Genomic DNA, 12,877 nt, shown 5'->3' with positions numbered 1-12,877 from the left:
GGCTCCGCTGTCCCCCTCACTGACGACTGGGTCTGACTAGGTGTGGGGGTTCTGTGGCTGATACCACCCGCACCAGTTGGAAGTGATGCCACTGGGGCACTGATGGGCGGTACCCCCTCCTTCTTCTCCATCCCTTCCAAAAGGTCCTGACCATCCAGACCAAGCTCTAGCTCACTCTCCTGCATTACCACCGCCAAGATGTACCTCTCACTGTCGCAGTCAAACAGCATCGGGGGCTGGGGGCTGGTCCTGCAGGAGGCGGCGAGCTGAGAGACGGGGCAGAGGACTCCGTGCCACTGGCTTGGGTCACAAATGAGACCACAGCCTCGGCGTCCTGAGGTAAAATGGGGTGGCTGCCACGCCCCAAAAAAATCACGGATCAGGCGGACACCCTTGCCACCGGCGCCCACCACTCCGTGGGTAGAGGAGCGGCCCCATGCTGGCAGCGGTCCAGCACTAGAACCAACTCTCCTACCACGAACACAGCTGCCGGAACGACCACAGCCACTCATGATTTTGACTAATAATTTACAATAAACCAAAAAGTTTTTAAACAACACAAAAAAAAAAAATAGAGAAAGAAAATAATGAGGGAGTTTGGCCAAACTTTATTGGCTTGAGGACAATGGGGCAAAACTTAAATAAAATAGACACGAAACCCTAAATCACAGGCAAAAATGTATTTTTTTTTGTTTATTTCTTGTTTTTTTCAATAACAAAACACGCAGACAATAATCCCTCCCTAGTACAAAAAAAACTAAAACAGTAACACTAAAACTTTTTTTTTTTTTTTGTTTTTTTCACAGACAAAAGATGCAGACAATAATTCCTCCCTAACAAACAAAACCCTAAAACTGTTACACTAAAACACAGGCAAAGCCTTTTTTTTTTTTTTTTCTGTTTGTTTTTTTTCCACAGACTAAACAGACAGCAAAAGGCTACACTATACTATATCTCTATCTAACCTACACTACACCCTGCACTGAAACCTATCAGCTACACTATTCACTAACTAACCCACACTATCTCCCACTAACTATCTGGATTATATACATATACACTCACCTAAAGAATTATTAGGAACACCTGTTCTATTTCTCATTAATGCAATTATCTAGTCAACCAATCACATGGCAGTTGCTTCAATGCATTTAGGGGTGTTGTACTGGTCAAGACAATCTCCTGAACTCCAAACTGAATGTCAGAATGGGAAAGAAAGGTGATTTAAGCAATTTTGAGCGTGGCATGGTTGTTGGTGCCAGACGGGCCGGTCTGAGTATTTCACAATCTGCTCAGTTACTGGGATTTTCACGCACAACCATTTCTAGGGTTTACAAAGAATGGTGTGAAAAGGGAAAAACATCCAGTATGCGGCAGTCCTGTGGGCAAAAATGCCTTGTGGATGCTAGAGGTCAGAGGAGAATGGGCCGACTGATTCAAGCTGATAGAAGAGCAACGTTGACTGAAATAACCACTCGTTACAACCGAGGTATGCAGCAAAGCATTTGTGAAGCCACAACACGCACAACCTTGAGGCGGATGGGCTACAACAGCAGAAGACCCCACCGGGTACCACTCATCTCCACTACAAATAGGAAAAAGAGGCTACAATTTGCACGAGCTCACCAAAATTGGACTGTTGAAGACTGGAAAAATGTTGCCTGGTCTGATGAGTCTCGATTTCTGTTGAGACATTCAAATGGTAGAGTCCGAATTTGGCGTAAACAGAATGAGAACATGTTTCCATCCTCTGATGGCTACTTCCAGCAGGATAATGCACCATGTCACAAAGCTCGAATCATTTCAAATTGGTTTCTTGAACATGACAATGAGTTTACAGTACTAAAATGGCCCCCACAGTCACCAGATCTCAACCCAATAGAGCATCTTTGGGATGTGGTGGAACGGGAGCTTCGTGCCCTGGATGTGCATCCCTCAAATCTCCATCAACTGCAAGATGCTATCCTATCAATATGGGCCAACATTTCTAGAGAATGCTATCAGCACCTTGTGGAATCAATGCCACGTAGAATTAAGGCAGTTCTGAAGGCAAAAGGGGGTCCAACACCGTATTAGTATGGTGTTCCTAATAATTCTTTAGGTGAGTGTATTTATATGACTGAGCTAACTAACTAATGTACCTAACACCCTACACTGGAAGATATCAGCTACACTAACTAACCTACACTATCTACCACTAACTATCTGCAGCTCAGGGGGTGTGTCCATTCAGCTGCAGCTCAGGGGGGTGTCCATTCAGCTGCAGCTCTCTCCCTATCACAAGTTGGTTGAAACTGAGCATGTGCGGACATCTCAGTGAGCAGGACAAAGAAATAAGAAAAAAGCAAACAGCAGGTGGCGCTATACAGATACAGTTTGTATTGAATAATTCAGTGGCTATAATACATTTTTAATTACATGCAATTATAAAAGTATTCAGATCCAGGCGCTGGTTTACAAAACTGTAGAACATCTTTTGTTAGACAACCCCTTTAACATCAAAGTGCTTCACCAGATATACTAGGATGTGATTGTGATGAGTAGCATGGAGGAACAGTTTACTAGAATAAGTTCTAAGAATAGCTAAAAACCTCCAACCATTCGGAGATAGAGGGAGTCATTTATCAAACTGGTGTAAAGTAGCTTATAGCCCATAGCAACCAATCGGATCCCACCTTTCATTTTGGTCAGCCCCTTTGTAAAATGAAATGAGGAATCTGATTCGTTGCTATGGGCTACTAAGCCAGTTCTACTTTACACCAGTTTGATAAATGACCCCCAGAACTCTCACATTTTGCCAAGATCAATAATTCCATAACTTGCAGTAATAATACGCTGCATTAAAACGTCTAATATTAGTTGAACTCATAAGTCTTACCAGCAATTGTGTTGGGGTGCTTTATAGGCACGCATGAGCGGCCATTGGGAGAAATCTGATATCCATAATAGCACAGACATCTGTAGCTTCCTACGTTGTTCTTACATTGCTGTTGGCAAAGACTTGAGGCTTGAGGTCGAGAACATTCATCAACATCTGACACAAAAGCAAACAGTAAATTGATATAAATCATAAGAACATACAACAAGGATCATGATGATCTGTCAGCTTTCCGACATGTCTGTCTTAGTGAAAACTTGAATTGTCCATAAAATAATAATTCAGGAGCATTTTTCCTAGAACATTTGGGGTCATGGAGGAACAGTTTACTAGAATAAGTTCTAAGAATACCTAAAAACCTCCAACCATTCGGAGATTGAGGGAGTCATTTATCAAACTAGTGTAAAGTAGAACTGCATTAGTTGCCCATAGTAACCAATCAAATTCCACCTTTCATTTTCCAAAGGAGCTGTCAAAAATAAAAGGTGGAATCTGATTGGTTGATATGGGCAACTAAGCCAGTTCTACTTTACACCAGTTTGATGAATGAGCCCTTTTGTGTTTCTTTTATTCCTCCTGGTAAGGTATGAATACATGGATAACTGGGTGTCACCATTTTTCTTGTCACCTGTTCCTGGGCCTATTAATCAAGAAGGAGAGGTAGGAGGAGCAAAGGCGTGGGTCTGTCTTTGGTGCACTTAAAGGGGTCATCCCATGATTAATGTAAAAAATAAGCTAGATCCAGTCCTGTACCTCACGTGGATCCAGAGATCCCCCCATTGACTGATGTTCTATCAAGCTGGCAGCTCAGGGGCATATCCTTTCTGCTACAGCTTTCCCTATCACAGCTCAGGAAACAGTGGAAGGATGGAACTAACCATGTGTGTTCACCTCACTGAGATGGACAGAGAAATAAGAAAATGAATAAACAGCCGGTGGCGCTATAGAGATACATTTTATTGAATAACTCAGTAGCTATACTACATTTTTAATTATATACAGTTACAAAAGCATTCCGATCCAGCTGGTGGTTTAAAAACTGCAGAATATTTTTCGTGGGACAACCCCTTTAACTGTTCGTTTGTTTATGGATTAAAAGTAATTTTTCTTCAGAATGAAGTAATGGATGACTAAGGGTAGGATCATACTTGCCTTAAATGGTGACTGTTCTGCTGGAGTTCACCATTCACCAGTTCAAGACTAGCCTTGACTATAATTGGATCTGACAGGGATCTTTACACTTTCCTTTTCTTAGCCTACCTTCTGCCCGTCCCTATATGTTCCCTATTTTACTTTAAAATATTGAGCTGAGATCTGACTTGGTTTCTGATTTTACAGTATCTGTTATGTGACTGTTACAAGTCTGTTTGCTTGTACATATTAAAATGAGTTGTTTGGTAGTTTTATATTCTTTATATCATTTTTCTCAGCAGTGCGGACACATATGAACATGGGAACAACACAGATGTCTTCAGCTGCCAAGCGCACATGTAACAGGTCAGCCAGTGTCATAGGTACAAATCTGCTGACAGATAATTCACTATTTTCAGTAAAATGAAAGAACCTACCATAACAGCTTTTACCATCTTTTCCAAGAGAGTAACCATGAAAGCAGCTACACACAGTGGCGCCATTGATAACTGCACAGCCTTGTTCACACATTGCAGATAGACAGGTAAGGGAATAACCTGGAAGGTAAGAAATGTTTGGGTCATAGAATCCAAAGAGTAGCTCACATGCGATCAAGACTTCGTGTCAACTACTAGCCAAATATATACGAAACCATTAATTTCAATAGGGTCGCAAAAAAAAAAAAAGAGGTACTCCGTATGCATTCCGTTTCCGTATGTCTGTATTTCCGTTCTGCAAACATGTCCTATTATTGTCTGCATTACAGACAAGGATAGGACTGTTCTATTAGGGGCCAGCTGTTCTGTTCCGCAAAATACAGAATGTACACGGACGTCATCCGTATTTTTTGCGGATCCATTTTTTTGTAGACCGTAAAATACTTACGGTCGCGTGAACAAGCCCTTATACTGTCTTGGCGTTAACATACATGACTTTTCTGGACAATGGGGCACTTTGACTCAAGCCAAATTTATTCAAATGGTATCTGACAGCCAATTCCACTGAATCAGACCCAAAATGGATTTTAGGAAATTCACTCATCTGTCACCTAAATGGATTGTTTTATCACAGATATTAAAGGCATATAACTAGGAGACTGCATCTTTTAGGCGGCATTAAAATTCTTCGGTTTTTGGAAAAACTTCGCTATGTGTAGACAGGAATGTGCTGTCCACAATTATGGAACTCTGTTGCCCAGACAATTGTTAGGGCACGTACAGTGCCAACGGTTGCTCCATGTAAATGGAGCTAAACGAGCAGCAATTGACATGCTATATCATCACTGGCGCTCATTTTGGGCAAAGATCTACCCATGAAACCTAATTTATCTTACCCTTAGTTCACAGAAAAGCGGGGTGCAGTAGGTGAATTGTGACATCCAGGTGGTTCTTTCCCTGGGTATCACCAGGCCGGCGCTACCATAAGGCAATTCACTTGCGTGCAAGTACTCTGGGTCCGAGTAGCTCTTGCACCGCAGGGTGCCCACCCCAGCCTGCGCTGCGTGCATGTGTGCCGTGTGTGCGGCCCCGGCGGCAGCTCTCACTCACAGAGCAGGCGCAGCACGTGAGTGAGCACGCCCGGTCACGGGGTGTGACTGGCATGGCGAGTGGCACCGCGGCCCGTGGTGGCGGGCAACAGCAGGGACTGGAGGGAGCTGGTGGTGACTCATGCTGTGAGTCCGTGAGTCACACACAGCCAGACTGCCGACTCGAGTGGTAGGTGAGCGCAGGCACGCAGAGCGCATAATGTTTATTAACTTACTTTACTTACACAACATTAATGGGGGAGGAATAGTCTGTGCCAGTGGCAATGCCATTGAGGGGGAGAAATGTGCCATGGGGGGGGGGGATGATGTGACATAGGTGATTTGACATGGAGGGAGAGAAATGTGACATGGAGGGGGGAGAAATGTGACATGGAGGGGGGAGAAATGTGTGACATTGAGGCCTTGAGGGGGAGAAATGTGACATGGAGGGGGGAGAAATGTGACATAGGGGGTGATTTGACATGGAGGGGGAAAAAAATGGGACATGGGGGGCATGAAGGCTGACATAGGGGGCATGATGGCTGACATGGGGGGCATGATGGCTGACATGGTGTCACGACCGCTATCCCAGCAGCAGTCGTGTCGCGCCAGACAGAGGGGAAGGGGGACCCTTATCTACGGATAGGAAATAGAATGGCCACCCCTGACTAACCCTCAGCTGGCACCTGTCTGCCCTGATACCCTAGACGGGGTGTGAACCCGTGCGGCGAGCAGGATGCCTAAAACCCTCAGTCGCCCTAACTAGACTGGACTGGGGAAAGGCCGATGGGAGCGCTAGTCACCATCACTCACGTCTAGGAAAACAGGGGAAGGCAGCAACAAACAATCTATGGCAGTGATAGACTTATCCAGTCACGAGCAGAGAAGGCGATCCCAAACACGACAGTCCACGCCGGACAAGAGCTCCACAGCAACACCATCAAACGATCTCCTTCCAAGGTCAGAGTAGCACTGGTAGTAAGGACTATATCTGGCAATGACTGCAAGTGAAAGTGAAACTAATATAGTAGCTGGGAGTGGCAGACAGGACTCACCTGAGGAGGATGCCTACAAACTCCCAGTCAGGACAAAAAGGTTCACAAGGCAAAACCCAGATGACATACCCTGAACCACGGAGCAAACTCACAAGCTATCGCGAGTAGCAAGTCGCTGCGACCTTCTCCTCCCAGACCTGTCTGGATCAGTCACAGTCGTGACAGTACGCCCCTTTCTACGAGGGGCCCCTGGACCCTCAAGACCAGGCCTCTCCGGATGGGAGCTATTAAAAGCCCGAATGAGTCTGTCCGCTTTTATCTCTGATGCTGGAACCCACATTCTCTCTTCGGAACCATAACCTTTCCAGTGCACCAGGTACTGAAGAGAGCGGCGAACATATCGTGAATCAACAATCTTTTCTACCTGAAACTCAAGACTGCCATCAACAACCACCGGTGGAGGCGGTAGTGGCAATAGTTCAGGAGGTTCTACATATCTCTTAAGCAGAGATCTGTGGAAGACGTTATGGATCCTTAGAGTCTGAGGTAGCTCCAGACGAAAAGCCACCGGGTTAATGATCTTAATTACCCTATAAGGACCAATAAATCTCGGACCTAATTTCCACGAGGGAACCTTCAACTTGATATTTCTGGTAGACAACCACACCAAGTCATTCACCCCAAGGTCCGGACCTTCAGAGCGCTTCCTATCAGCCGCACGTTTGTATCTACCACCAATTCTCTTCAAACTTTCTTGCACACTCTGCCACACTGAAGAAAGTGAAGACGCAAATTGTTCCTCCTCGGGAATCCCAGACAGCCCCCCCTCACTAAACGTATAAAACTGAGGATGGAAACCATACGCACCAAAAAATGGTGACTTATCGGTGGATTCTTGACGACGATTATTAATGGCAAACTCGGCTAACGGTAAATAAGATGACCATTCCTCCTGATTTTCGGAAACAAAGCATCTCAAATATGTCTCTAGGTTTTGATTGGTACGTTCAGTCTGACCGTTGGACTGTGGATGGAAAGATGAAGAAAACGACAGATGAACCCCTAAACGAGAACAAAAAGCTTTCCAAAATTTAGAAACGAATTGGGTACCACGATCCGAAACAATATCGGAAGGGACCCCGTGAAGCTTCACGATGTGGTCAATAAAAACCTGAGCCAGTGTGTTAGCATTAGGCAATGCGGCAAGAGCAATAAAGTGCACCATTTTGCTGAATCTGTCAACAACTACAAGAATAACAGTCTTCCCCGCTGATACTGGTAGATCCGTAATGAAATCCATTGACAGGTGCGTCCAAGGCCTGTTGGGGATGGCCAGAGGTAAAAGACGCCCTGCCGGACGAGTATGATCTACCTTAGAACGAGCACAGGTAGCACATGCAGACACAAAATTCAACACCTCCTGGCGCCATTTAGGCCACCAGAACCGACGAGACACTAACTCAGAGGTTGCCCTACTACCTGGGTGTCCTGCCAGTGTGGAGTTATGGTGTTCTTTTAGTATCTCCAGTCGTAAATTTTCTGGCACAAACAGTTTACCCGAGGGGCAGGAGGCCGGGGCGTCCCCCTGAGCTTCCAACACCCTCCCCTCCAAACCTGAGTGTAATGCAGAGACTACCACCCCCTTTTGCAAAATGGGCTCTGGTACCTCAACATCACCCCCTCCAGGAAAACTTCGAGACAATGCATCCGCCTTAGTATTTTTCTGCCCCCGGGCGATAGGTTATTACAAAATTAAACCTAGTAAAAAATAACGACCACCGAGCCTGTCTAGGGGTGAGACGTTTAGCAGACTCCAGATACAATAAGTTTTTGTGATCAGTAATCACCGTGACGGGATGAACCGCCCCCTCCAAAAAATGACGCCACTCCTCAAAAGCCAACTTAATAGCCAAAAGTTCCCTGTTGCCAATATCATAGTTCCTTTCTGCAGTAGACAATTTCTTCGAAAAGAAAGCACACGGACGCCATTCACCAGGGGACGGGCCCTGAGATAGTACCGCTCCCACCTCCACCTCTGATGCGTCAACCTCTACAATAAAAGGAAGCGAGACATCTGGCTGTACGAGAATAGGGGCCGAGGTGAATCTCTCCTTCAGAGATGCAAAGGCAGTTTTGGCTGCATGTGACCATTTGGAAAAATCGGATCCCTTTCGGGTCATGTCCGTCAGTGGTTTGACCACCAAGGAATAGTTCTTTATAAACTTTCTATAAAAATTGGCAAACCCCAGGAAGCGTTGCAATGCCTTCAGGTTCTCAGGCAGATCCCAGTCTATAATCGCCCGGACTTTCTCTGGATCCATGCGGAAACCTGAATCTGACAACACATACCCCAGAAATGGCAGTTCTTTTACAGCGAACACACATTTTTCTAACTTAGCAAACAATTTGTTGGCCCTTAATATCTGCAGCACTTGTCTCACATGGACCTTATGTGTATCCAGATCCGGGGAATAGACCAGGATGTCATCAAGATATATCACAACAAATCTCCCGATAAGGTGACTAAAAATATCGTTGACAAAATGTTGGAATACCGCAGGCGCATTAGTAAGACCAAATGGCATGACCAGATTTTCATAATGCCCTTCCGGAGTATTAAAAGCCGTCTTCCACTCATCCCCCTCTTTGATGCGAACCAGGTTATAGGCTCCTCTGAGATCCATTTTGGAGAACCATTTAGCACCAGCAACCTGATTAAAGAGGTCGGGAATGAGAGGAAGAGGATAGGGATCTCGGATAGTTATCCGGTTTAATTCCCGGAAATCCAGGCAAGGACGTAGGCCCCCATCTTTCTTTTTAACGAAAAAGAACCCTGCAGCCACAGGTGAAGAAGAGGGTCTGATGTGTCCCTTAGCCAAACTCTCCGAAATATAATCTTTCATAGCCTTCCTCTCCGGGCCGGAAAGATTGTATAACTGGGTTTTAGGTAGTTTTGCCCCAGGTAATAGATTAATCGGGCAATCATATGGACGATAAGGTGGTAACCCCTGACAACCCTTCTCAGAGAACACATCCATAAAATCTGACAGAAAGGCAGGTAAAGATGTTACAGAGAGTGTAGAGCACCTACTACTCAAGCAGTTGTCCTTACAATGTTCACTCCACTCCACAATCTCCCCGGCCTGCCAATCCACCACTGGATTGTGAGTCACCAGCCAGGGAAGCCCCAATACCATAGGAGCCGGAAGACCGTCCAGGACATAACAAGAGATATGCTCTTTATGGAGGTCCCCTACCTGCAGATGGATATTATGGATGATCTGAGTTAACTCTCTCTGAGTAAGAGGGAAGGAGTCGATGGCAAACACAGGAATAGTTCTGCATACCGGTTCCGGAGTTAAACCCAGAGCCTGAGCAAACAGTGAATCCACCAAGTTGACCCCCGCCCCACTGTCCAAGAAAACGGAACAGATCTCAGTCTTATTGCCCGCCTCAACGGTAGCGGACAACAAAAACTGAGACATGCGTATGGAGGAAACGAATACGCCCAGACTGTTCTCCTCCGCACAATCTGGGGACTCTAGATTTCCGGCGGCTCCTTAGTTTGTGGTCTCTTGGGTTCTGAGGGACAAACCTTTACAAAATGACCCCTCCCCCCACAACGAAAACAAACCTCTGACCTACGGCGGAACTTAGGAGGATTCACCCGTCTAGTGGCGCCCCCTATTTGCATTGGTTCGACTGGACCATAACAGACCCATCCCTGCCCTATAGAGGCCTCCGTAAAATTTTATAGTCTCTCCCTGAGTCGTCTGTCGATTCTTATGGACAGAGACATAGCAGCCTCAAGAGACCCAGGGACCTCGTATACCGCCAGCGCGTCTTTTAATTTTTCAGACAACCCCTGGCAGAACTGACTCCTAAGGGCCGAGTCGTTCCATAAAGTATCAGTAGCCCACCTACGGAATTCGGAACAATATAGTTCAGCAGACCAGTTCTCTTGCCGAAGTCTACGTAGCTTAGACTCAGCCAGTGAGACCCTGTCCAGGTCATCATATACGAGACCCAGGGCTTCAAAAAACTCCTCCACTGATCGTAAGGCCGGAGAGTCTGATGGTAGGGAGAAAGCCCAAGCCTGCGGATCTCCTTGCAGGAGAGAAATTACAATGCCCACCCGTTGTTCCTCACCGCCGGAGGATCTAGGGCGTAACCTGAAGAACAATTTGCAAGCTTCTCTGAAGGTTACAAATTGGTCTCTCCCTCCTGAGAACCTATCAGGTAAAGCCACTTTTGGATCAGGAGTACCTTGGTTACCCATAGCAACGGTGGAACCCAAGGATTGCTGCTGCAGCACTGTTGCTTTTAATCCTGCCACTTCAAGGGATAACCCCTGTAATTGTTTCGCCAAAACCGAAACCGGATCCATAGTGGAACAGACAAAATACAAAGCAAAACAGCAAGCAGAAAAAAAAAAAAAAAAAAAAAGAAAGAAAGGTCACATTTTTTTTTAAAAGGCCAGATATACTGTCACGACCGCTATCCCAGCAGCAGTCGTGTCGCACCAGACAGAGGGGAAGGGGGACCCTTATCTACGGATGGGAAATAGAATGGCCACCCCTGACTAACCCTCAGCTGGCACCTGTCTGCCCTGATACCCTAGACGGGGTGTGAACCCGTGCGGCGAGCAGGATGCCTAAAACCCTCAGTCGCCCTAACTAGACTGGACTGGGGAAAGGCCGATGGGAGCGCTAGTCACCATCACTCACGTCTAGGAAAACAACAGGGGAAGGCAGCAACAAACAAACTATGGCAGTGATAGACTTATCCAGTCACGAGCAGAGAAGGCGATCCCAAACACGACAGTCCACGCCGGACAAGAGCTCCACAGCAACACCATCAAACGATCTCCTTCCAAGGTCAGAGTAGCACTGGTAGTAAGGACTATATCTGGCAATGACTGCAAGTGAAAGTGAAACTAATATAGTAGCTGGGAGTGGCAGACAGGACTCACCTGAGAAGGATGCCTACAAACTCCCAGTCAGGACAAAAAGGTTCACAAGGCAAAACCCAGATGACATACCCTGAACCACGGAGCAAACTCACAAGCTATCGCGAGTAGCAAGTCGCTGCGACCTTCTCCTCCCAGACCTGTCTGGATCAGTCACAGTCGTGACACATGGGGGACTGATCTGAGGCATTGGGGGTCTGATCTGAGGTCTGATTAACATTGGGGGTCTGATTAGGGCTGTGAGCTGAAGTTTAATTAACATTGGGGGTCTGATTGCTGGTCTGACCTGAGGTGTAATGGAAAATATTTTTTTCTTATTATCCTCCTCTAAAACCTAGGCGTGTCTTATGGGCCGGTGGGTCTTATAGGGCAAAAAATACAGTCCTCAAACCAGCGATTGTCTGAAGCAGAGTGAAAATACCAGGACCACACAGAGGAGAAGCCAGCTGCTGCAGACAGGACCAGGGCCAGGTGAGCTGCGGTGGGGGGGGCAAAATGTAGCTTCGCTTGAATTGGCAAAAATCCTTGCACTGGCCCTGGGTATCAGTCACAGAACTCAGACCATTGCAAATGCTAGGAATTGGGGTGTAATATCTCTCCTTAGGAAGTGAGAGCCTTAATCGGTGTGAGGAGACTTATAGGCCATACATGCTCCTCTGGAATTCTGGAAAGAAAGGGATGGAAATGAGCTCTTAACAAGCTCTGCCTCTAATGCCACTAGATGTAAGGCAGATATCCTATAAGTCAATGTTTGAACCTTTAAACAGGCCTTGAGATATTAAGTCGGATATTAAATAAACCAGCATCTCATCTGCGGACAGCTGTTTCGGGGTGATTGCCCATCATAGGTGCAGAGCAGAGAGTATTGGCTTAACTGGGTGATAGGCCTAACACACAAAGGCTGTTTAAAATCATGTTGTCCTACATAAGAAGTCCTTAAGAAGCTGGGGAGTATGTGATATGTGTGGGGGTACCAGTGGACCCAGACTTAGGTCTAGTTCACACGAACGTATGGCTTTTATAGTTTTTTGCGGTCCGTTTTTCACGGATCGGTTGTTCAGTTTTTTGTTTCCGTTGTTTCTGTTTCTGTTCCGTTTTTCCGTATGGCATATACAGTATACAGTAATTACATAGAAAAAATTTGGCTGGGCATAAAATTTTCAATAGATCGTTCCGCAAAAACGGAACGGATACGGAAGACATATGGAGTACATTCCATATGTGTTCTGTTTTTTTGTGGACCCATTGACTTGAATGGAGCCACAGAACGTGATTTGCGGGCAATAATAGGACGTGTTCTATCTTTTTTTTTTTTAAATATCTTTATTAATTTTTTTCTTAGAACAAAGCAATATAAAAAAAGTATCTGGTCACAGAGA

General features: G+C 45.8%; 1 protein-coding gene across 3 annotated transcripts in view; it reads right to left on the bottom strand.

Moving 5' to 3' along the window:
- Nucleotides 1-12,877, bottom strand: part of VWCE (von Willebrand factor C and EGF domains) — an 88,223-nt gene that overhangs the window by 49,215 nt on the left and 26,131 nt on the right. For all 3 annotated transcript variants that reach the window (XM_040410485.1, XM_040410484.1, XM_040410486.1), the window contains 2 exons: nt 4,447-4,566; nt 2,879-3,034 (listed from right to left, as the gene is read on the bottom strand). In XM_040410485.1, the coding sequence (XP_040266419.1) occupies nt 2,879-3,034; nt 4,447-4,566 (276 nt within the window). The remainder of the gene's footprint in view (nt 1-2,878; nt 3,035-4,446; nt 4,567-12,877) is intronic.

Source organism: Bufo bufo, chromosome 10 (assembly GCF_905171765.1).
Source record: "Bufo bufo chromosome 10, aBufBuf1.1, whole genome shotgun sequence".
Classification (NCBI taxonomy): domain Eukaryota; kingdom Metazoa; phylum Chordata; class Amphibia; order Anura; family Bufonidae; genus Bufo; species Bufo bufo.
This window is presented reverse-complemented; position numbering and strand designations above follow the sequence as displayed.